The sequence below is a fragment of the Capricornis sumatraensis genome, chromosome X, assembly GCF_032405125.1.
Source record: "Capricornis sumatraensis isolate serow.1 chromosome X, serow.2, whole genome shotgun sequence".
Taxonomy (NCBI): domain Eukaryota; kingdom Metazoa; phylum Chordata; class Mammalia; order Artiodactyla; family Bovidae; genus Capricornis; species Capricornis sumatraensis.
The window spans coordinates 44,289,157-44,313,006 of record NC_091092.1 but is presented as its reverse complement, the minus strand read 5'-3'; the positions used below and the strand labels follow the sequence as shown (position 1 = coordinate 44,313,006).

The following is a 23,850-nucleotide window of genomic DNA, read 5'->3' as shown; positions in this document are numbered from 1 at the left end:
TCGGTCTTGCTCACTGGTTGACTCAGATGGTGGTTCTACAGAGAGATCTTTCACCAAGAAATCTTCTATTGCTCTGATATATGAACCAACTTTCTTGTGGGAGATAAACAAAGCAAAACAGCATCAGAAAATGCACAGAAATTTTTTAATTATTATTATAGACAGGAGCATTTATCCCTAGGTCGCTGCAGTCGTTCAGCTTTCTGAGGCTAGATTACAGTGGAAGATTCTGGTATTTCTTGAAAGAAGAATAAATGGGTCCACTCTCAGTTTCTTTCTTTATGCAGCCAGACATCTCCATCAAAGTCCTCTTGCGTTTTTTGCCTCAAGAGCCCAAATCCTCTTATTAAAAGCCAGTCAACAGGGGTAGCTTCTTGAGTGGTTCTTGTGTGCAGGAGCCTGGGGGATGGGGCTGTGGGTGGGTGAGGGGGGCCTGGAGGCTGCATTTACCCTACTTGTTCTTCCTGTGTCTGGGGAAAGGTTTTGAGGTTTGAAAGGGTTTGAATATCTTTAAAGAAAAAGGTTGCATGCTGCCAGTCATGTCAGCATTTGTAAGGATTGAAAGTGTGTACTCTGAGCGAAACCACATTCTCAGGTTCTTTGACCTGCCAGAAATCTGCAGGCAGTGGGGAGCCAGTGAGTAATGCCAGCCAGAATGAAATTTCAGTTAGAGCCCAGCAAGGTGTTGAGCCCTGGATGGCCTTCCAAAAGCTAAACCAATTTGCTGAATCGTTTGAGGTTGGCCCCTCCTGGTTTCTCACAAAAATTCAGAAATGAGCAGCCTCAGGTTCCGTGACTGCTCAGTGCTGAAGTGCAAATATTAATACACGCTTCACTGGAGGAGATAAAATCCCAGGTGCTCCTCCTGCCTGGATCCTCTGTCTTGGAGCCTGTTTCCACTCCTTCTCCGTGTGCTGGTGGTCCCCTGCCTTTGGCTGCCTTTCATTTCCCACTATGAGATTATACATACCCCAAGTATAAATTCACCATCTGGTAAGACACTTTATCCAGCCTTCTGATCATTGAGCATGGCTGCCGGCTCATGATAGAGTAATATTTGAACTTCGCAGTGGTCAGCTGATTTGGGGGAGGATGAGTTTATAAAGGAATACAACCTTTCTTTTCATAAGCAGTGCTGTTCTTGGCTTGGGTTAGACCTGTAATCTACTCAGCTCTGTATTTTATCACTGGAGGCTGGTTGCACAGCAGATATCTTCCCATTACTCCAGCTGAAATTCAAAGCTTAGCTGGATCCCTCCCCAAGAAGCTCCACTTTCTTTCATAAAGAGTTATGCAAGTGCGGACCCCTCAAAGCCATTTTTTAAAAAAATGGCTGTTTATTCGTTCTGAAGCTAATTCATTTTTTGACTGTACCACCCAGCTTGTGGGATCTTAGTTCCCCAACCAGGGATTGAACTGTTGCTACCTGCCTTGGAAGCACAGAGTCTTAACCACTGGACCGCCAGGGAAGCCCCTCAGAACCATTTTTGAACCTGTTCATTTTTGGGGATTGTAAGTCCCGTGAAATTGCAGATCAAATAAGCTTGCTGAAGAAGGAGCACATGGTATAAACTTGGAATTTTTTCCCATCCTCCAGGTTTAGTCTGCTAAAAGAAAATGGAGGAGGTTTAGCTTATGAGATTGGATTGATTTTTCTCTGAGCACCACTCAGTTTCTACAGTTCCCTACCTCTTATCATTTACTAACAACATGACCTAATGATGACCCCAAATAATTATTATTTATTATCCACAGTATAATAGCAAAAGGGGAAATGGAAACTCTTGCCTCAATAACCAAATATATGTTACCAAATATATAATGTATTCCAAACTGTCTTAATTTCTTCATCACCTAATCATTAAAGGTGCTGAGATTCCAAATGCTCAAGTGCTGTCTTACTTTTTAATCTTGACGTTAGCATATAGCAAAACTGATTTTTTTCTTTGAGGTACAATTCTATGACTTTCAACCCATGTATAGATTTGAGTTACCACCATCACTAATGCAATACACAACAGTTCCATCATCCCTCAAAATGTCCTTTTTTGATCTCTTTGCAGCCACACCTTCCTCCCACCCCACCCTCTGGCAACCACTGATCTGTTCTCCTTTAATACTGTTTTAAAATGTATTCCTTTGATAGGATACGCATCCAGATCACCAGGATATTCTGAAAGCAATCGTAGCATTCAAAACTCTCATGGTAGGTGATGCTTTAAAATTATTATTCTCTATTTCGTAGTCTTTGTTTCTAAAACAGTGACTTGTGTGTAATGTTTCTTTCCTTTTGCAAAGGTCTTTGGAGTGGAAACAGTAAGCTCTAGTGACCGTATTGCAGTGATTGTGTCATTTAATGTTGTCTTCCAAACATCATGCTTACCTGTGAAAGGTTGCCAGGCTGAGGGTGTAAAGTACTCACATTTGAAGTCTCTGCCACATTAAGCATGGCTGTGTAGGTGGGGGGTTTCCTTTTGTCTCTTTGTCTTTACCCCTGTGTTGCTCACCTTACGTCTGTGCAACTCGTCCTTCACTGATTGGCATCAATACTGGATTCATCTACTTATGCCAAAAGGTGTGAGTCTATTCTTTGCATAGGAAAAAGAAATCCTTCATCAAATCTAAAAGGAAAAAAAAAAAAACAGCTAAAATGCAATTGCCGTATACAGATTGCTATCAAAGATACCTTTATCTTAAATCTCGAGCATGATGGCTTAATGTCCTCTTGAAACCACTGATGTAAAACCGCTTGGTGGCATTTTAGGAGGAAAGTAAACGTTATTTGGGGTGATTGATTAAGTTGAGCTTCATTTTAGACATTTCCGTAGTATTCCAAGTGATGGGATCAATGTTCAGTTATTGATTCTTGCTGTAAGATTATTATGCACCTTTCACCGTCACCTCATTTTTGTTGCTGTTGAAAGATCTGTACCTGACGTGTCCACAGTTAAACAACAAGTTGAAGACCAGAGCGTAAGGTATCAGTTTAAATTTGCTGTGGTAGACAAAAAATGGTCAAATATTGGCAGTTTGACATGGTTCAACCTAATAGAACAGGCCACTGAAACCTGTGGCATTTGTTATTGTTCTTTGTGTCCCCTTTCTTTTTTCCTGTGTAGATTGAATATAACATGTCTCTTTTGAAAACAAATTAATTCTAATCATTTTACATGTTGTACAAGTTGCTTTGATAGTTACAGTATACTTATTCCCATTCCAGGTGCTTCAAAAACGTATCAGTTTATTTCTTCAAGCTTCCATTTACCTGAAAGGGACAGCAGAGATTTTATAGAAAACACATCCCAAAATGCTATGACAGTCATTTGGAAATAGGAATATGACTAATCATATGCTTATTTTCATATTCAATTTGGATTGAATACTGTTAAATTAAGATAACTGCATTTTCTGAAACAGTGATATATATATATAGTAATATAGTAGTGTGTGTATATATATATATATATATAGTAATTATAGCCTACATATTGTTTCTTGGCTTGTATTCTCAATTTGTATTTGTGCGATTCAGTTGTATCTCTTTTTCTAATCCTTTTAAGGATAAAAATGAACTTAGTGCTTTTTATAGCAACCTACTACTGGTCCCAAAACAAAGTGTAGCACAGTGCACATTTTTCATTATAAGATCAGTTTGAGTCACTGTGGCATAAAGAGTTTAATTTTCTCTTTTGCAATAACTCTTGGAGTCATTGTATAAATTAAGATGTTATTTGGTTGGAAACTGAGTTAGAAAAATAAGATTGCCTTGTAACTCAAAGCACTATTTATGCAAAGATAGACAAGATGGAGGGGGGGTGGAGCCAACAGGAATGCCAAGCAGCAGATCTGAATGTGCTGTCCCTGTCTGATGTAATTCTGCTTATTTTCCCATACTCCTTGCGGGGAGGGAGAGGCAATCCCCTTCTACCAGTTTATCTTGATGTTTTGACCAAATGAGAAGTAGCTCTTTCTTACAAAATGTTTGGGGGCTCAAGGCTAGCGATTTAACGTAGTAGACCTTTCTGCCTGTCCAGAATGGAGCTGGTGATGGGATTTGCGATGAAGAACAGGGACTCAGTGGAAATCTGAGAGTCAAAAACCACATCTTATTTTAGTCTTGTTTTAGGTCTGTTTCGGAAGATTCCTATTCCATTATGTTCTGCTTTGGTTCTGTAGGGGCAGTGCCAAGATCTCAGAAAGAGAAAACAGCTGGAGCTGCAGATCCTTTCGGAACCTATTCAGGCATGGGAAGGGGAGGATATTAAAACCTTGGGAAATGTGATCTTTATGTCACAGGTCATGGTGCAGTGTGGAACAAGTGAGGTAAGAGGTTTCACAGCTCAATACCACTTCTTCCATCTCTTCTTCCATATGTTTCTTCCTTTATGTTTTCTCCCATCAAGGTCAAACACTCGAACTTTCGCATCACAAACTGAGGACCTCTTCTTTGCCCAGCCCTCTGCTTGGTGCTGTGGGAGGGAGGTAGGAGGAAAGAACAGCCATGATCTTGATCTGTGCCTTCAAAGTACTCATTAGAGACAGATGAAAACCCAAACTGCAACTAGAAAACAAATCAAAATAGTCCATGACAGATTGTGACATCCCAGCAGTAGATTCCACAGAAGTTCAGAGAAGGGAAAGAGCAAGGAAAGACTATATGGAGACAGGACCCGAGGAGGGGGCCGTGAAGAGAAGAGGGGAAATTTTTGTAAGGGAGAGTTTCTTATTGTCTCAGGAGAGAGCAGGAACTTGGTGGCCTTTGTTCTTCAGGGCACTTGATTGGGAGCAGAGGAAACCTCCCAGGCAGAGTGCAAGAGCAAGCTGATTGAGAGGCAGGTTGTGAAGAATGTCAGATGTCAGGCAAGGGCAGTTCAGATGGATGCAACAGGCAGCATGAAACCATGCCAGACCTGACTGGGAGAGAAACACAATGAAAGGGCTGTTTATGACGCCATCTGGCAGCCGTACTGTCCACTAAACTGGAGGGGATGGGGCTGGAGACAGGCCAGCTGGGTTGGAAAGTGGTAAGTATCTCCCCCCCCACCAAGAAGGTGATGGTGGAGAGAATGAAACTTAAGGGGCAAGTCTGAGACCTGCTTGGAAGCCTATAGGAAGTGGGGAGCCATGGGCTAAAAGAGATGACAGGTGTCATTTCAGACCTGGTAACTTTCACGTGGTGGTCGGTATACAGATGGAGGTGACTTGTAGGCAGATGTTGAAAAGGTATAGAAATGTGGGTAGGAGGTCAGAATTAGAGGCAGAGGCTTACAGGTCGCTGATAGATATGCTTTCTTAGGAAATAAATGTCCGGAGAGAAGCACAAAGGCCTGAAGATGGATTATATCTTTTAGGAAGGGGGCAGGGTAGGGGAAGAAGGTTGATTACATCATCTGGCATGATTTATTGGGGACTACAATCATCTTCTCCTTCCCTAAATATCTTCTTCTACTCCCTGACAGGTCTGTGTCAGAGATTCATTACTTTGGGTTAATGTGGTTACCAAAGAGGAAAGTGGGGAGGAATAAATTAGGAGTCTGGGATTAACACATAAAGCAGATAAACAACAAGATTCTACTGTATGGCACAGGGAACTATACTCAATAGCTTGTAGTAACCTATAATGGAAAAGAATCTGAAAAATATATATATCTGAATCACTTTGCCATACACTTGAAACATTGTAACTCAGCTAGGCTTCAATAAAAAAACACTAGCAGAAAAATAAGCAATCTTATGTAAAATGCAGATACCCTGGGGAAAGTTAATGTAGCGACTCTAACAGTCTTTCATACCTTTGGGATAAACCTCTTGGGTAAAGCAAGAAAGAAATAGTGCCAGAAAAAGAAAGTGGAAGATAGAGGGAAATTAGGGGAGTGTGTTGTCATGGAAATTCCAGAAAGAACATTTGAAACTGGTCAGACTGCTGAGGGCTGCAGAAGGTTCAGAGTATGGAGACCAAGAAGCCATGAGATGTCACAAAAAGGCAGTGATTGATGACTTTGAGAGAGCGACAAGGGTGCAGTTATGGAGGGATCAATGGGGAGAAAAAGAAAGCAGCCAGTAATTTGGCAATAAAACGTCAAGAAATAAAGCCACAGGGGGCAGATGAAAGCCTATGAAATGGACAGGACATTTCATATGCTAAAGGCAGCAGAAAAAGCGAGTTAGACAAGAGAAGTGGCTGGAAGCAGGAGCAGGAGATAAGATGTCTGTAGAAGGAAGCCAACCAAGAGAAAGATGGGAGAGAACGCAGAACACTTGTTAGAAAAATTAGCCTTGAAACGTTGCTCTTCTCAAGCAGGAGGGAGATGGAACTGGGCTTGAGGATAATTGTAGGTAAAATGGCTGGACGTGCAAGCCCAGCAACATCTTTGGCATTTACTCACTGCATATCTGCTCAAGGAGTTCAGAGAAGCATTTGTGTCCAACATTTCCTTTCAGTTCAGTTGAGTTGCTCAGTCCTGTCCGACTCTTTATGACCCCATGAATTGCAGCATGCCAGGCCTCCCTGTCCATCACCAACTCCCGGAGTTCACCCAAACTCATGTCCATCGAGTCGGTGATGCCATCCAGCCATCGCATCCTCTGTCATCCCCTTCTGCTCCTGCCCCAATCCCTCCCAGCATCAGAGTCTTCTCCAATGAGTCAACTCTTTGCATGAGGAGGCCAAAATATTGGAGTTTCAGCTTTAGCATCATTCCTTCCAAAGAACACCCAGGACAGATCTCCTTTAGAATGGACTGGTTGGATCTCCTTGCAGTCCAAGGGACTCTCAAAAATCTCCAACACCACAGTTCAAAAGCATCAATTCTTCGGCGCTCAGCTTTCTTCACAGTCCAACTCTCACATCCATACATGACCACTATTTCCTTCTTTGTTTTATGTGGGTTTAATAATTATTGTGTAGTTACTGATTAATAGTAATTTTAGGAAGACTTTAACACATGGGTTAAGAGCAGTGGTCCCCAGCCTTTTAGGCACCAGACATGGGTTTTGGGGATGACAATTTTTCTACGAATGGGAGAGGGGTGGCAGGATGGTCTGGGGATGATTCAAGCACATTACATGTATTGTGTACTTTATTTCTATTATTATTACATCAGCTCCACCTCAGATCATCAGGCATTAGATCGCAGAGGTTGATCCTTGTGTTAGAGCATAATAAATTTCTTATCACTTGAACCCCTTTATTTGGCCACTTTTCAAAGTAAAATCATTTTCACTTTGAGAACCTCAAGACTTATATTGTGCTATATGGTTGCATCATGGGCAAGAAGGCATTAACAGTGTGACTTTTCAGGCTTCATGCTTGGGAAACAAGCATGGTCATTTGTATTTAACTGTTATGTATAGATGGACTTACCAGGTGGTACTAGTGGTAAAGAACCCGCCTGCCAATGCAGGAGATGGGGGTTCAATTCCTGAGTCAGAAAAGTCCCCTGGAAAAGGAAATAGCAACCCATTCTGGTATTCTTGTCTGGAAAATTCCATGGACAGAAGAGCCTGGTGGGCTACAGTCCACGGGGTCACAAAGAGTTGGGCACAACTGAACGACTGAGCACACACGTTGTGTATAGGAAGGAGACAGATAAACTGGATTTATATACATTTCAAAGTACAATTAAACGAGTTGTGTACTTTTAAGTTGGGTATCTTTTTTAAAAAAATCACTATTTGTGTTTCATTGCCTTATATAAGATCTATCTTACAAAAACGATTCCAGAAATTCTTAATAAACAAAATGTGCAATTTCTGTTTACATGTAATCTTTCTGCCTCCACTTCAGGAAAAAGAGGAGCGGTACCTCATGTTATTTTCAAGTGTTTTGATAATGTTATCTGCAAGTCCTCGGATGAGTGGCTTTATCTATCAGGTTAGTAGATTTCATATAGAGCAACAAGACAGATAATGAAAATAGGTTTTCATCTAGATGCACTGTTTCCAGTCTGTGTTAAGAGCTCCAGCCAGAAAAGGCAGAATGTTCTGACCCTTTGTATAATTAAACAATTTATGAGAGCAGATATTCCTTTGAACACAGACCTTTGTGTTAGCATAATGAGTTTATCCTGAACCTCCACTGCTCTGGTTATGAGATAGGTCATGAATGTGTAAACAGAAATCACAGTCTGCAACTAAGTAAATTAACAGCAGCATTTTCCAGGCCTAGATCATATCATTATTGCTGAGAAGATATAAAGCTGACAGTTGCCTCTGTGATTGTCTTATTATAGTCACGTTATATGACCCAAGTTTCTGAGATGGAAGTCATTCAACTCCTTAGGAAATTCAGCTTCTTTCAGTTGACTCCCAAGACACTGAGTATTATAAGTTATTGTTGCCTATCCTATCTTGCTCTAGCAATGACTAATTTTCATGAAATTTGAGTTTTTGCTTTGTTGACGGACTCTCCTGAAAATCTGTTAGAAGCGTAAACTGTGATTTAATCCTGACCTCATGACTTATGGTGTGTTAGCAAAACACAACCCACATTTTCCCATTGCTTTCTTGTCTGATTAAAATTTAAAGCAGAGAAACACATTATCTATTGACACACCGGAGAAATATGTCTCACCATAATTCAGCAGTGGTTCCTAAGAGGGTCAGAAAATCCAACAAAAACAGAGACATGTATAAGCACAGAATTAATGGGGATGTTCTTTTTCTGGTAGGGAAAAATACCAATAGCAGGAATGGTGGTGACTAGATTAGATGAAATTGAAGGGAATGACTCTACATTTGAAATCACAGGTAGGTAATTTTCTCTTCTTCAAATGCTTTTCAAAATGAACTGGGGTTTAAATAAATAAACAGTATTATTTTCTGTTATATAGTCCATGAGCAAGTTTTCCATGGACATGGTAAAGTATATTCCATTTCCTTGGATAATTAGGTTACAGCAAGAGGAGGGAAGACTCGTGGTAATTCATGAGCCTCAGCTTGGCCATTAGTTTCAATCTTCTCTTGCATAAGAGCTACGAAATAACAAGATGGACTGATTTAAATACAGTTTTCTCTCCCTTCTGTCATCTATTCCCTGGTGGCAGAGGAGCCAAAGATGTGAACTTTTATCAAAATTTTATCATCAGCCTATGAATTAGCAAGATTTGTGTTTCTAAAAAGTGCTGAAAAGCCATGAAACTTTCCTCACAAATTGAGCAATCTGCCACACCTTGGTCACACCCCCCCAACTGGCCTGCTGTCCCTTTTCCCAAACCTGTTTGATGTAATGGTTGCACGTTTTTCACTGATACAACTCAATGGCTAACACTAGGATCCTGGCCCCAGACCTTAACCCCTTCTTGCCCAATAGGGAGCCCGAGATTTGGTATTGGCCTAAAGACCAGTCTTAGTTGGATCTGGCTTCATCTTTGATATTGGGTAAAGCAGTATGCTATTCTCCTTTTAGACTATGAACTAGATGGGCCCTGTGCTTAAATTTGGGGACTGTGAGTTTGTTTGGAGTAAAGTTTTATATTACTTCCAAGATTCTATAAGCAGTAGAAATCAAGGATGGTTTTTATAAATCAAATACGAGTATTTATATCTTTATTATCATGGCTTATCTGTTCCTGATAGAAGAGTTTCAACAGGGTTAACTCATAGGTATTAAAACTTCTCAAGATAGACACCCAAGTCCTAGCTGCACGAAGTGTGTTTATGAATGAGGCAAGCTCAAGGTCCTCCTTGTCTTTTGTTTCCAAATGCTCCTAATCGGGTGATCCAGGTAACACAGTAGAGAGAATTGTGGTCCACTGCGGCAACAACCAGGACTTCCAGGATTGGCTGGAGCATCTGTACAGGCTGATCAGAGGACCTGCCTCTTGCAGTTCATTATCCAAAACATCATCGTCATCTTGTAGTGCTCACTCCGTAAGTAGCGTGTCTGTCCTGTCCAGGGATTATTGAGTCTCTTGTCAAATCCTGCCTACTGAGGACTTACAAGAGTGGTGAGCATGCCCTTAGCCTTCGGATAGTTTGGATTTGTAGGATTAGAAGTACAGTCAAACCTCATTAATTCTGCTTTCTTGTTATGGGGGAGGCCTATCCCAATTAACACAGAGTTTGAGATATGCAGCCTTATTTGACAGTTATACTCCAACTGAACTGCTAGCAAAGTTTTTCTAACCAGAAGTCCTGCTAAGATGTTTTAGTGATAAACAGGATTTATTTTACTTACCAACCGTTAATGCTTATCAATGCTTTGGCTCCAATCCTTTGGCCACCTGATGCGCCGAGCCGACTCATTGGGAAAGACCCTGATGCTGAGAAAGATTGAAGGCAAAAGGAGAAGGGGGTGACAGAAGATGAGATGGTTAGATAGCATCACTGACTCAATGGACATGAATCTGCACAAACTCCGGGAGATAGCGGAGGACAGAGAAGCCTGGGGTGCTTCAATCCATGGGGTCGCAAAGAGTCAGACACAACTTAGCAACTGAACAACAACAGCGTGCTTATACTGATAATGTGCTAAGGCAAAAGAGATAGTTTACCTTCTTAAGTACTGAAACATCTCCATGCAATCTCATCTATGCTATCACATTTCTTCATTAACCTTTAACGGTAAACTTTGAGAGCTGCCTCCTTCTGCTTTATCACAGAGTTCACAGAATTTGAATTGATGAGATTTTACTGTACTTGCTGAGACTGAAGATGTGCTGTGTCGTCTGTTAACATTCAAACCTGTGATGCCCAAATTCCAGTTTTGAGCATAGTGTGTCGTGAGAAGAAAAAGGGCTTTTGGCATCAGATCTGGGTTCAAATCTTGACTTTGCCGATTGCTGACTGGTTACTTCGCTTTGCTAAACTTTGCCTTAAGCTTTTCTGAAAATAACCTATGTAAGCACCTAATTGAGTGCCAAACACATGACTGAACTCATTAAATGTTGACTGTTATTCCACTTTCCTCCCTTTCAGGGGAAAAAGAAAACATCTGACTTGAATGAAATTGCAGGACAGAGGGAGGGCAGGCTCATGGGATGTGGAGTCATTGTTGTGCTGTTCCTTTGAGGCCCCAGGTCTTGACTGGAGAATGCCAGTTCTCCAACTGGAGACTTGTTTTCCCATCTTTTCCTTTCTGGGCCTGGCTTTTCAGATCCAACCACGCTATTGTTGTTCTTTCAGTGTGTGGCCCAGGGTTGGGTTCATATGGCCAATTGCTCCCATCTCATCAGACATTTTCCCAGTCTTTTAGCTCTACTGGACAGCCCCGAGGACCCTTGGAGCCTCCTCAAATTATAAAACCGTGGAGCTTAAGTTGTCTACGACCTGCACCTCCACTTAGACCATCAGCAGCACTAGGTTATAAAGAGGTAATTTTGCTACATATGGTATAAAATGCTTCTGACAAGCTGATTTTGTAGCTTATTAAAAATAGTTCTGTGGGGATGTGCTAGAATTGATGGTAGGTGATACAGTCAGTCAGTCTTGAGTTGCCAGACTCAGTGATTTTTTTTTAAATTTCTTAATTTTTCATTTCCCCATTGTCCGTCTACACATATATCTTAAATACCCACAGGCTTTCTGTGCACTGCCTGAGTTTCTCCAGTCTCCTCCTGAAGGGCCCCTGGTTTGCCTTTATGATGATATGATAATTCTATAAATTGGTCATGATGTACACACATCTCAAACAAAAGTCACTTCATTAGCGTGGAATTGCTAACCAAGCAGACCCAGTTCTGCATTTTTAATCATTTTGATCTATGAAACCAAATCAGTAAAAGTTTTATGGGACCAAACCCTGGGTCTGAACTATGAAAGTCTGAATTATTTGCTGCAGTTGGAAAGAAAGAATTTAATGAAAGGAGTGTCTTTAAAAAAGAGGCTTCTAAGCAACAAGCCTAGAGGACATTTGATATTTGGGTAGAATGGGGATTTCAAGTTTTTTTTTTTTTTTTTTTTTCTTGTCTCGAAGTTGCAGTCAGGAAATGCCAGTCACTATCTTCTGAAACTGTGTGGAGTGTTACCTTTTCCATCCAAACTTTTTTTTCCCCTAGCATGGTTCTCATCATTTCAGCTTTCAGAAAAGATCCTCATTTATTAGCAACTGTTCTTTAAATAGGTATTAACGCATGAAGATTTAAGTTTGTGACAGTTATGAGATGTGTCTCAGAATTATGGTGCCAAGGCAGCATATATTTTTGTACCAAATGTGTGTTTTTGATGTGTAACGCAGACTTAGCTCAGTTTTGAGTTTGTTTTGATTTAAAACACCATGCCATTGTTTCACTTGTTGCCTCCAATGCTTAGTGCAGTAAAAGTAGAACAATGTTTGGATACAAGAGGATTTTTTGATCTTTTCAACCTGACATGATAGGAAAATAATCCTTGAGCTGAATCTTTATTATGTACCTCTATTCAGAATTTGGCCAGAAAACAGCCCCAGAGATTGGCTTTGGAAATTGATCAGTGATTCCTGCAATCATCCAATTTTCTCCTCTGATTACCTTAACCAGGAGTGCCACTTCATAGTTACCTAAGTCCCCTTTTTAATGATGGATATTTTGTAATTGTCAGTTACTAAATTCAAATTAAGGTGAGCTTTGAAGTGTAAAGTTGACTTAATCCTTCACAGAACTAATCCATTAAAACTAAGGCATGATCACTTTGTTTCTGCTGGGAGAAGTGAGTTATTAATAAGTTCTTACTATATAGTGTGTATTTCAGTAATTTTCAGCATTTGTAATTCTTCACAGAACTGTATTCCTTGGGCTTTTGCATGACGATATGGCATCTGAAACTAATGTGGGAAACATGATGATATTCTCTCTGTGTAATTTATGATAACACTAACATTTCAAATGTTGTTTTAGAATTATTGATAAATGGATTTGGTCACTATAACCATCGACCTCTCACGCTCATCTTCTCTTTCTTTACATATTCACTTTAGAGGATGTCTTATATCTTAAAGGTAAGGGTAGAACAATATCTTTGGTGTACAGTGACATCATTTAATGCTGTGCTGTAATCTTTGATGAATGAAGCTTTCCTTTATGCTTGTTTTGTCCCTTTTTACAATTGGTAGCTAAAATATGAAGATACATTTCTGACATGTAAGTACTTTCTTCAAAAAAGTAGGCTCTTGGGAAATATGAACAAAAATGAAAAACTACGTGTGACAAAAGTAACAGGGAAAATAGAAATAGCATGTAAAATGTCTGTTTTCCATGGGCTTTTTTTTTTACTATTTCTATTTTTCCTGTTATTTTTGTCACATGTGAGTTTTTCATGTCTATCTGCTTTCTAAGGAGATCACTGAGGCTAATAGGAAGAAATTAAATTCTTTGTCGTATTTATTTTTAAGGTAGCAATTGTTATCCATTCATCCTGTATATACATTGCATGGAAGGTTGAAATAAGATGATCACTGTTTACTCGGATACTTAATGAGCACTTTTTAGACTTTCTGGTTATTCATATGGCAAATCCAACAATTCATATATCTTTTATCTGCTAATTAAAAATATGCCTTGCTTGGCTGTCAGTACATACGTGTAACCCCACATTATTTATCAGGAAATCTTTCATTTGGCTATTCTCTCTGAATACAGGGAATGTACTTAGTCTCTCTGCCTTAATTTTCCTGTCTGGCAAGTGGAAGTTGATATTCTTCTTTGTGGGACTGTGGCTAAGGAGAATTTATTAGTTTTGAAGCTCTTTGAAAAGTGGTCTATACCCCACTAAGAGTTATCATTGATATTTCATTCCTTTAAAACTGTATCAGTGGGAAGTATAAACCCAGTTAGGAGCAGTGTTATTTCTCTAGGAATGGCATCCATCACCATCTCTCCAGATTGTGTCCTAAAGGCACTTTGCCTCCTGCATCTGCAGTTGGACCATGCCATTCTTGGAGCCACTTTTACTGTGTCTAGTATTAAATTTTGATTCCCTCCTAAATGAAACTGTAAAAATCAGAGAGCCATTCTACTTAATTTCATTTGCTCTTTTTAATTTTTTTTTTCGGGGGGTGGGAGGGGCGAGAACCTTAATTCATGAAGAAATCTCTACCCTTATAGGAGTCTAGTAAAAGCCCCAAAACGATGAAGAAGTTTCTTCATAAAAGAAAGACTGAAAGAAAACCATCAGAGGAGGAATATGTCATCCGGAAAAGTATGTATGTGTTTTTTATTTTTCGAAAGTTGATTATAGATGAGGAATTTTTTGAAAGCAGAAGATTTGAGCAGTATATTCTCAGCGTCATCTTTCCCATAGGGAAAAACGCATGTGAAGGCTTAGCCTCCTCTAAGACTTTGAAATAAGCTGTCTCCGGCTGCTTTTCACCTGTATGGTTTTTGTGTTGACTGTTTGGCCTTACCTGGTTTAGAAATACTAAAGGGACCTATTTGCAGTGGATACATTTTTCCGTTCTTAGTTTCTGAATGCGTGAGATATTTGCCTTTACTGAGACTGACTCAGTAGACCTGAAGGGAGTTTAATGTTCAGTGATGTTCTCAGTTAGTCAAGGAATCTGCCTGCTGTCATATAGAAACAGGGCTGGATTTAGAGACAGACTGCAAAGTCGGTCAGCCAGTGGGTACATACACATTTGCCTCTGCTGCTGGGAACAAGGCACTCTGGGACACATATGAAGGAGTAAGTGACGCTTCCTAAATGGGTGACAGAGCTGTGCGTATCAGTCAGAGATAGTCTGGATAAACCTTTGCTAGACTTTAGCTTCTGTATCCCCCATCCCCCACCCCACTCCTAGGTCTGCACAGGAGCGTGTTAATAGTCACTTCTAGGATGAGTTGGAGGGGCTTGGAGAGGAGAGGGAGAATCAATGACTAGCCTGGCTGGTTGGGAAAAAATTGTGTTATGTTACTGGTGGAAAGCTTCCTTAGAGAAGGTGAGCCTTGAAATTTGATAGAGAGGAAGGGTGTGGTGTGTCAGCTAAGAACTGAGGCCAGCGCCAAGCCCAGTGCTGGCCCTGAAGCCTCTGAGACACTTGGGAGACCCTCTAATTTAGTGTTCTGAGTGGCTTCCAGAGCAGACCGCTCTCGGTGCTGATCTCACTGGTGCTGACCGCAGAGCTCCCTGGGGCTACTGTCACTCTTGCTCCACCATGACAGCTGGTCAGCTTTTCTCTCCTGCCTTGCATGAACACCATTGGTCAGAGAGGCCAGTGCCCAGCACCCACGTGCATCATTTCAAGGGTCCAGAGGTGTGTATCTCTGTGAAAAGTCACAATTCATCACATTTGACAGGTACGGCTGCTCTGGAAGAAGATGCTCAGATTCTGAAGGTGATTGAAGCCTACTGTACCAGCGCAAGCTTTCCACAAGGCCATGGCTCAAGTAGGTCCCCCCAGCCACTTTCTCTAATGAGTGATGTTTCTTCACTACTGCTCACTGCCTCTTGGAAAAAGAGCAAAGCAACCCAGATGGGCTGCAGGGCGTGGAAAGCAGGTGACTTGAAGCAGAGGAGTGGGTACAAGGCTGCATCTTTCAGATAAGCTGGTTTTAGCTACCAAGCGGTTTGTTTACCCACTATTTCTTTTCACCCAGAGAGAAAGAGAGATGCAAGAATAAAAAAAAGTTGGAGGTGATAGAAATGAAAAAAAAATTTTTTTTTAAAGTCAGTTTCCTTTGAAGTACACAAATACCTTCACCAACACTAGTTAGGAATTAAAGAGCCCAAAGGGTTCCTGTGTCTGTGAACTGATGCTAATCTCTTCTTATAGGCAGATTTGGAAAGGAAGTCAAAATATTATCTTTGATCAGCTGCATATTTAAGCAAACAGAGCTTCACCAAGCTCAAGTTTCAGAGTTGCTCTGAAAATCTGGAAATGTAGCTGCTTAGCAGGGCCTGTTGAGAGTGTCTACAATTTATCAGGGACCTATTAGCTGAGGGTATTTCTCCCAGCCTGAAAGTGAGATGATGTTTTCTGATTCTTCCTTGTGCTTTTATAAACGACATGTCACATGGCTTATGTCCTTGGCCTTTCATTATTAGAGACATTAAGGATACCTGGTGTCAGGGTCTTGCCTCTGCAGAAGCCATGAGGTCTCCCTAAGGCTCCACTGGGACAGCCACTGAGCCCATGCTTGAGCGTGGGCAGGGCTTCCTCAGTGAACCACCCTGAGGGGTGCTGTCAAAGTGACATGTCTCTAAGGGCATCATGGGAAAAGCATTCTATGTGGACTTTGATACATTTGACTTTGAAGGGGAGAGTGTCACACCTTGTGCTTCTCAGACCCAACCTGGCTGCAGCTTTGGGCATGCCTAGCCCTAATAACAAGATTCCAGGAGCCAGGAAAGGCAAGTGAGAGCAGTTTTTATCATAGAAACCAGGAAAGAGAGGGACACAAGGAGACACTAGAAGCAGCAGCCCTTCTATGATATCTGACCTCACCTCCTGCCTCCTCCTCCTGTCTTCACTCTGATAGACACAGGAAATTTGCTCAGAGGTGCAGGCAGGCATTCTGGCCTCAAGAGTCACACTGTCTCTCCTCCTCCCTGGCCTCCCTTTTATGTGTGGAAAGTGTCTAGCACAGTGCTTGGCACGCAGTAAGCCATTTAGCATCATGGTGTCATGGTGACCGACACCATACATCCCTCTCCAGCCAAAAGTTCTGCTCCCCTAAAACTGATCCCTACTGTTTCTTGCTGCATCCAGTTGGTTGGTCAGTCAGCCAGTCTGCTACCCACTTATTAAGCATCTATGAAGTCCTGGGCCCTGCAGAAGACAGAGACAGATCCCCTTCGAGGAAAGCATGGAGATTGAGTGAAGGCAGTGAGTGTTCAGAAGTTGAAGGGAATTGGCTCAGAAGAGAGGAAGCCAGTGGCTCAAGGAGACAGAAGATTAAGGGATCTAGCTCTCAGAGGAAGGATACAGAAAGGAGGCGGAGGTTGGAGGTGCAGGAGAGCTGTCTGGTCAGGTCCCATGGCTGCTCTGTCACCTTCTCCATCCCAGAGCAGGGAGATGGTGAGCAGACAGTGGTCAGGACGCCTGCATCTTTGCAGCTGTTGTGATCATCTCCCCACCCCTACTCTACCCTTGATCAAAATAGTCTCCACTGACTCTGCGTCACCCTGTAAGGTGGAGAACAAATGGGGTGAATGATGCTTCTGAAGACTTTTTAAGCATGTTGCATCCCCATATAGTGCTATGTTCTGCATGATTTTTACTAAAATACAAAACACACAGAGTGTGGTGTGCCATTCCCCAGAGATGGGCAGGGAGGAATGGTTGCTGGCCAGCTTTTTGCTTTGGAGGAGGCAGAACAGGAAAGGAGGGAGCCTTGGTTGAGGATAATCTCTCAGCAGCCTTTTCACAGTGTTTCTGGATACAAAATGTGCCCCTGCCCCCAGGGCTGAAACAATGTATTCGGCCATTTCATTTCTCATGTCAGAAAGATTTCGTCAGAAAATGTGACTGCTCTTGGGGTGCCAGTCAGCCAGATGCCGTCAACAAAGACCCCTCAAAAACAATCGTAGAAAGGAACAAACCCCCAATAAATAGTCTCCTCTAGTAATCCCCCTCCTCTGCCTCTGGCTACCCTTGTCTGTAGGTGCTCGCAAAGATTCCGTTCCCCAAGTCTTACTCCCCGAGGAGGAGAAACTCATCGTTGAAGAAACCAGAAGCAACGGCCAGACCATCATTGAAGAAAAGTGAGTAGAGCTGGCTAAACCTTTTCTGGTGTTTCCAGGGGCTGGAAAGAAGGTTCCGGCAGACCAAGCTAGCACTGAAGGGCAGACCCTCCTCATCAGAGCATGAGGCCCTCTTGGTTGATCGTACAGTTGGGAGCCCAGGGAGGGCTGCTCCCACAACAAAGGGAAGGAGAAAGGAGAGGCAGAGGCGGCAGCCAGCTCCCCGGACAGGAAGGGACTTCAGGGTAGAAAGGAATACTGCTCCAGATGGGTTTGGGAGGCATTGGGAAGGCCACAGCACCAATTCCCCTGCCCATGGCAATGCCCCTCACATTTATGGACTCAGGCACTGGACTTTCAATACTTGACCTCATTTAAACTCCTAGAGCAATCCAGTGAGATACACCACCATTGAGATTGACCACCGTTACAGATGAGAAAATTGTGATTCGAGAAAGTTATGTCCTTGACCTACCTTTGCACAGTAATGAGGGTGACCTACCAGGGGAAAATCAGGTTAAATACTTGTTTAAACTTGAGTCATTTCTGAAGTCAGGCCTAAATTTGCATAGGACAGCTTTTTTCATAGCACTTGGCACCGTCAATATATTTTTCCATCTGGTGTATGAAGTGATATGGCCAAATGGTAAAGCGCTTGGGCTCAAGAGAAGAACAGCCCTGGTTCAAGTTCAGATTCTGGTACTTGTTAGCTGTGTGACCTGGGACAAGTTCCTTCCCTTCTCTCTGCCTCAGTTTCCTCATCTATAAACTACAACTTACCAGTCCTCTAACCTTGGGTAACCAGTTTTCTTTTCACCCTCTCTTGGTCTCATTTTCTTCACATACAAAATAGGGATAGTAACCCTATTATTAATAATACTTTCAGGGTTGTTGTGAGGTTAAATGGAATAAGAAGTACAAAGGCTCAGCACATGATAATCACTCAATAAGTGATGATCATATAGTAATAGTTATTTACTCAATAGTAATAGTTAATAACTCAATAATAGTAATACTTTAATTACTATCATTATGGCTACATTCACCCACCCAACGACTTTATGAGGCTTTCAGGGAATGGGTTACTATCCCCATTTTGTATGTAAAGAAAATGAGACCAAGAGAGGGTGAAAAGAAAACTGGTTACCCAGGTTTAGAGGACTGGTAAGTTGTAGAATAAGTGGAACTCTGATCTCCAAAGTCCTTGTCCAGGGAGAAAGAGTGAGAGAGGAAATGACTCTTCTACAACTCAGCCAAGGTGCTTTATCCCTTTTGGAATATGTGGAATCTTCCAGAAATAATGCCCTGACTTTGTGTCACGTATGCTGGTGAGAAGGGCAATGTGCTCGTGCAGATACTATCGGCTAGGCAGGGCCTGGTGCCACCTCTCATTACAGAATGTCAGGTGATGCACCTTCCTTCCCCCAAGGGAGAAATCAAAACTTTACGAGCAGCCCTAGTCTCTTTTCTTTTCTTTTTTACTTTTTTCTTTTTAAAAATTGAAGTAGAATTGATATACAATAACATATAAGTTGGACTTCCCTGGTAGCTCAGATGGTAAACTGTCTGCCTAAAATGTGGGAGACCCAGGTTCGATCCCTGGGTCGGGGAGATCCCGTGGAGGAAGAAATGGCAACCCGCTCCAGTACTCTTGCCTGGAAAATCTCATGGACGCAGGATCCTGGTAGGCTACAGTCCATGGGGTCACAAAGAGTCGGACATGACTGAGTGAATATATAAGTTACAGGTGTACAATATACTAGTCGCTTTTTCCGTACTCACCCGAGCTGGGGAGTGAGCAGTGGAGGAGAGAGGTAATAGAAAAAGTGTGGTGACTCGGCATTGGAACGAGCTGGTGTGATGGTGGTTGTTAGCCCATAAAAATGAGGGACACAGGGGCCATTCATAGCAGCATCTCTCCCCAGAAAGGTCCGCCAGAAAGGTCACTGGTTTTCAGAAACTGTATTTCTATAAAGCTGCTTTTCTTCTTAAGTATCACTTAATACTTCGATGCCAACTATTAATCTCTAAACTTTATGTTCTAGGAGCCTTGTCGATACTGTTTATGCCTTGAAGGATGAGGTCAAAGAGCTGAAACAGGTAATGAAATTTCTCAGATCCTAACAAGCCTGCTCCCTCTTCCCTACCACACATGGGTAAACACCCTCAGGAGAAACCCAGGAACAAGGTGGTGAGGTGGGGATTTCCCTTGTGTCATCCAGGTGAGTTTTGTCGATTTTACCATGTGGCCTTGGATTTCAATTTCTGAGGCTTGCTTATATACCTATTTAGCGTTTAAAATAGGGTTCCAAACTTGGTTACAATTTTCGTGTTCCCTGACATTTGCAAACAGAATTTAAGAAAAGATGTCATTCATGGGACTTCCCTGGTGGCTCAGACGTTAAAACGTCTATCTACAATGCGAGAGACCTGGGTTCAATCCCTGGGTAGGGAAGATTCCCTGGAGAAGGAAATGGCAACCCACTCCTGTACTCTTGCCTGGAAAATCCCATGGACGGAGGAGCTTGGTGCAGGCTACTGTTCATGGGGTCGCAAAGAGTCGGGCACGACTGAGTGACTTCATGTAAATAGAACCAATAAGTCATGAATTGTGGGCTCCTCTGGCACTCTTCCTTGAGTTTGAGGACTGCCTGTACTTGGTGATGGGGTAAAGGCTAGATTGTAAGGAGAGAGACCAGAAGCTGGAAGCTCACTTAGGAGGCTATTACAGAACTCAAGGTGAGACGTGATGAAGTCCTGAGCTGAGGAGAGAGAGCCACTGAGGCTGCAGAGGAGGGACGGGGAGTAAAGGAGGTATATAGCCGAGTTAGAGCCTGCGGAAAATGGTGCTGTGATGTGGGAGTTAAGAAAGACTCAGAGGGCTCCCCTGGTGGCTCAGTGGTAAAGAGTTCACCTGCCAATGCAGGAGACATGGGTTTGATCCCTGAGCCAGGAAGATCCCACATGGCCCAGTGTAGCGAGGCCTGTGCACCACGGCTATTGAGCCGGTGCTGTAGAGCCCATGTGCCGCAGCAACTGAAGCTCGCATGCCTAGAGCCCATGCTCTGCAACGAAAGAAGCCACTGCAATGAGAAACCTGTGCACCACCACTGGAGAGTGGCCCCCCCTCCAAAACTAGAGTAAAGCCTGTGCAGCAACGGAGACTCAGCACAGCCAAAAATAAAGTAAATAAATAAAATTATTTTAAAAAGAGAAAGAGACAGAGATGGCAGATGAAACTTTTTCATCTGGGTATATACTTTGATATGGTGGTGTCCTTCCTGAAAATCAGAAACTACAGGAGGAAGAGATGTTTGGGTGTTGGGGGAGATACTGGGTTCACTTTAGAACATAATGAACCTGAGGGCCTTATAACAAGTGTAGGCGGAAATATCAAGTTGGCCCTGGGGACTGTGGACCTGGTGCTCCTGAGCTGAGATGAGGTCAGTGCCAGAGAGAATTGGGGTGGCCTCTTCATAGATACTTGAGTTGAAAGAAAAGAAACAGTAAGTGAAAAGAGTGAGTCAGAAGAGGGCCCAGGCCAGAGCCCTAGAGAATATTTGTCTTGATATTCCAGGGGTTGGTCAGTGAGAAGTAGAATAATCCAGAAGCTGCTGAGGGAGAGGAGTTTGAGGAGGGAGAGTGTCCTCAGTGGTGAAGGCTGCTAGGAGGTTGAGCATGAGGAGCCCTGTGGCAGGGACTGTTTGTTTGGTAACCAATCAGCCTTTTCCCATCGTAGGAGAATAAAAGAATGAAGCAATGCCTGGAGGAAGAGTTGAAATCAAGAAGGGACCTAGAGAAGCTGGTCCGGAGGCTGTTGAAGCAAACTGATGAGTGTATTCGGGCCGAGTCCAGTAGCAAGACCTCCATTCTCCCATAACCATCACTGTGCGGCTGGCAGAGGGTGCCTGTAGGGTGTCAGGAAATGTCCAGCTGAGTGATCTGACTCAGTTTGCTCACTTCTCTGGTTTTTATTTCATATCTTAGTCTCTGTGTGTGTGTGTGTGTGTGTGTGTGTGTTTGGATGAGTGTTTGTGGTTGTTTGCTTATTGATTGGTTGTTTATTTTTTTGACAGGAGTAAAAAAGCAAGAGGGGGTGGGAGAAGTCTCCCCAGAGTCTTTTCCATCAGTAAGCAAAGGGAAGCTATTGTAGGCAGATGACTCACAGGGTCTTCAGATGGCCTTCAATTCATAGTGCCTCTTTACCAGCCATTATCCTTGGGTCACTCTTGTTGGGCTGGCAGCTCTCCCCAAGTGGCTGGCCACAGCTTATTAAAATGTGAACTTGACTTTCCCCTTAATGCTTCCCTCTACCTGGCAGCCTCTCAGTACCTAATTTACTGAAGGCAACATTTCTGGAACTCTGACTGGGGAAGGTGAAAGGCAAATGTTTGCCCAGTGATCCAGCTGCCCTTCCCTGACACAGCCTGTGCCACCCTCAATACCCGCTTTTTAAAATGACTACCCTGTGTTGTCTATAAGACCAAGAAAACTGTAGTACCCTTTCTCCTTTCATGTTGGTTTATGTTTCCATTCTGTGGGGCAGAAGCTCTGGTCACCCATGCCAACACCAAATCCATTAGCAACCTGCACTGGAGCATCTTCCCCTCAGTAGCCGACTTGCCCATCTCTTGCCAATGCATGCTAGGTTTTGTCCCTGGCCTTCTGCCTTGTGTAGAAGTTTTCTATTTCCCCAGTGCTTTAAGCCAACCATCCCAATCAGTGTGTAAACTGGTTTGTGTGTGCTTTTGCTTTTTAAAAATATAGACTGTGAGCAGTTCCTTTTATCTACATCACATACTCAAGTTGCAACTTCTCATCCTTCAGTCTACACTGAGGTGATGTGGCGCCCTAGCAGACAGCTTTAATTCCCTTGATTGTCCTCCCATATATGCTGTGAGATGCTGTAATAGTCATCAGCCTCTTTGAGTAGGACTCTAAGCATGATTTGCAGATATGTGCTGTTGGGCCAGTTTGTACAGCTGGAAGGAAAGGGCCCCTCTAGTAGCTGTGTGCTGGTTCCTAGCAAAGCTGATTATTTGGAACTGGTTTACTCAAGTTGTTCATTGAATCAAACCCTTGCTGAGGGTTTCTAATATCTGAGAAGTTAGAACTGTGATAAACCAGGTATAGAAGGCAGTCATGGCAGAGCAGCACACATCCAAATCCAGCACAGTTGAAAGTTGCAACCTGCCACTGTCTCTCCCAAAGAGAGGCAATTTGACCACATGGGGGAGATCGCTGGAAAGAGAGGTCAAGGACCAATGGACAGATCAAAGTTGTCTCCCAGATATGTTCAGTAGGTACCTATAATTTGCAAATGTTGTTTAGAAACCAAACTTGAACTCCCCAGCTTGCTAAGCCCTTTTCCTTTTTAGTACAGGGTGGGGAGGGGTCTCAACTCCCATAGCTACTTGTTATGGGGCTGTTGACTGCTTGCCACATGGCAGAAATTACATCATCCACAGGAAATGGACTTTTCCTGCAGACCAATCTCAGCCAACCACACACAGCCGTCTTTGGAAGCTGAAGACCAAAGAAGACTTCTTGGAATGGCTGTGTTCTGTTTTTAGCCCAATGATTTAGAGATGCCATCCTTCACTTCCAGAAGAAAAACAACAATAACAACAACACAGATCGTAGCATCTGCCCTGTCTGTGGTTAGTCAATGGCTTGCAATAAATGTGCAAACGATATCTGTAGGAAACATTTTTTGTGATTACAAATACTTTAGTTGATAAGGTATATAGGATTGCTTAAAATATTGACAGGTCTTTATTTTAAAGTGACGTGTCCGTATGCATGTTTTGGGGGTGTGGCCCTTCTGATGAGAGGCCCTGGGTACTCTGGGTAATGTAGTTTTTGCAGAGTGGTGTCCACGCTCACACTCAACAATCCTATACAGGAAATGAAGCCATGTTAGCCTGACAGCAGTGTCTCCATAGTTGTGTTGTTTACAATACTCTATAAATGGGTCCCTATAACCCTGTAGTTAAACTGCTACCCTTCGAGGCCTTTCAGTTCCTCTTCTGTCATGTCCCTTCTTACACAAGCTCAAATTTTCTAACTTGTTTTTATTTTGAAGACTTTTAAAATGGACATTTTCAATAAATAAGAATAACAATGCTTTATAAAATAAGTGCTGTGTTTCTTCTTTTTATTTTCTTTTATTTATTTATTTATTTATTTGCTAGCTGGTGTGTGGAAAGATTTCTCATGCTGTGTTAGCTTCCTTTCCTGTTTCCCTCGTTAGTTATC

The 23,850-nt window shown here is 42.5% G+C and overlaps 1 protein-coding gene across 5 annotated transcripts in view; it reads left to right on the top strand.

Annotated features, from left to right (window-relative positions):
- ARHGEF6 (Rac/Cdc42 guanine nucleotide exchange factor 6) overlaps positions 1-23,702 on the top strand; it is a 116,640-nt gene extending 92,938 nt beyond the window's left edge. For 3 of the 5 annotated variants that reach the window (XM_068962591.1, XM_068962594.1, XM_068962595.1), the window contains 12 exons: positions 2,147-2,206; positions 4,177-4,323; positions 7,787-7,873; positions 8,670-8,748; positions 9,725-9,870; positions 11,187-11,312; positions 12,893-12,913; positions 14,019-14,112; positions 15,207-15,296; positions 17,514-17,613; positions 19,638-19,692; positions 21,332-23,702. In XM_068962591.1, coding sequence (XP_068818692.1) covers positions 2,147-2,206; positions 4,177-4,323; positions 7,787-7,873; positions 8,670-8,748; positions 9,725-9,870; positions 11,187-11,312; positions 12,893-12,913; positions 14,019-14,112; positions 15,207-15,296; positions 17,514-17,613; positions 19,638-19,692; positions 21,332-21,472 — 1,146 coding nt within the window. In that variant the 3' untranslated portion in view covers positions 21,473-23,702. The remainder of the gene's footprint in view (positions 1-2,146; positions 2,207-4,176; positions 4,324-7,786; positions 7,874-8,669; positions 8,749-9,724; positions 9,871-11,186; positions 11,313-12,892; positions 12,914-14,018; positions 14,113-15,206; positions 15,297-17,513; positions 17,614-19,637; positions 19,693-21,331) is intronic. The other 2 variants (XM_068962592.1, XM_068962593.1) reach the window with 2 other exon arrangements.
- The last annotated feature ends 148 nt before the right edge of the window (positions 23,703-23,850 follow it).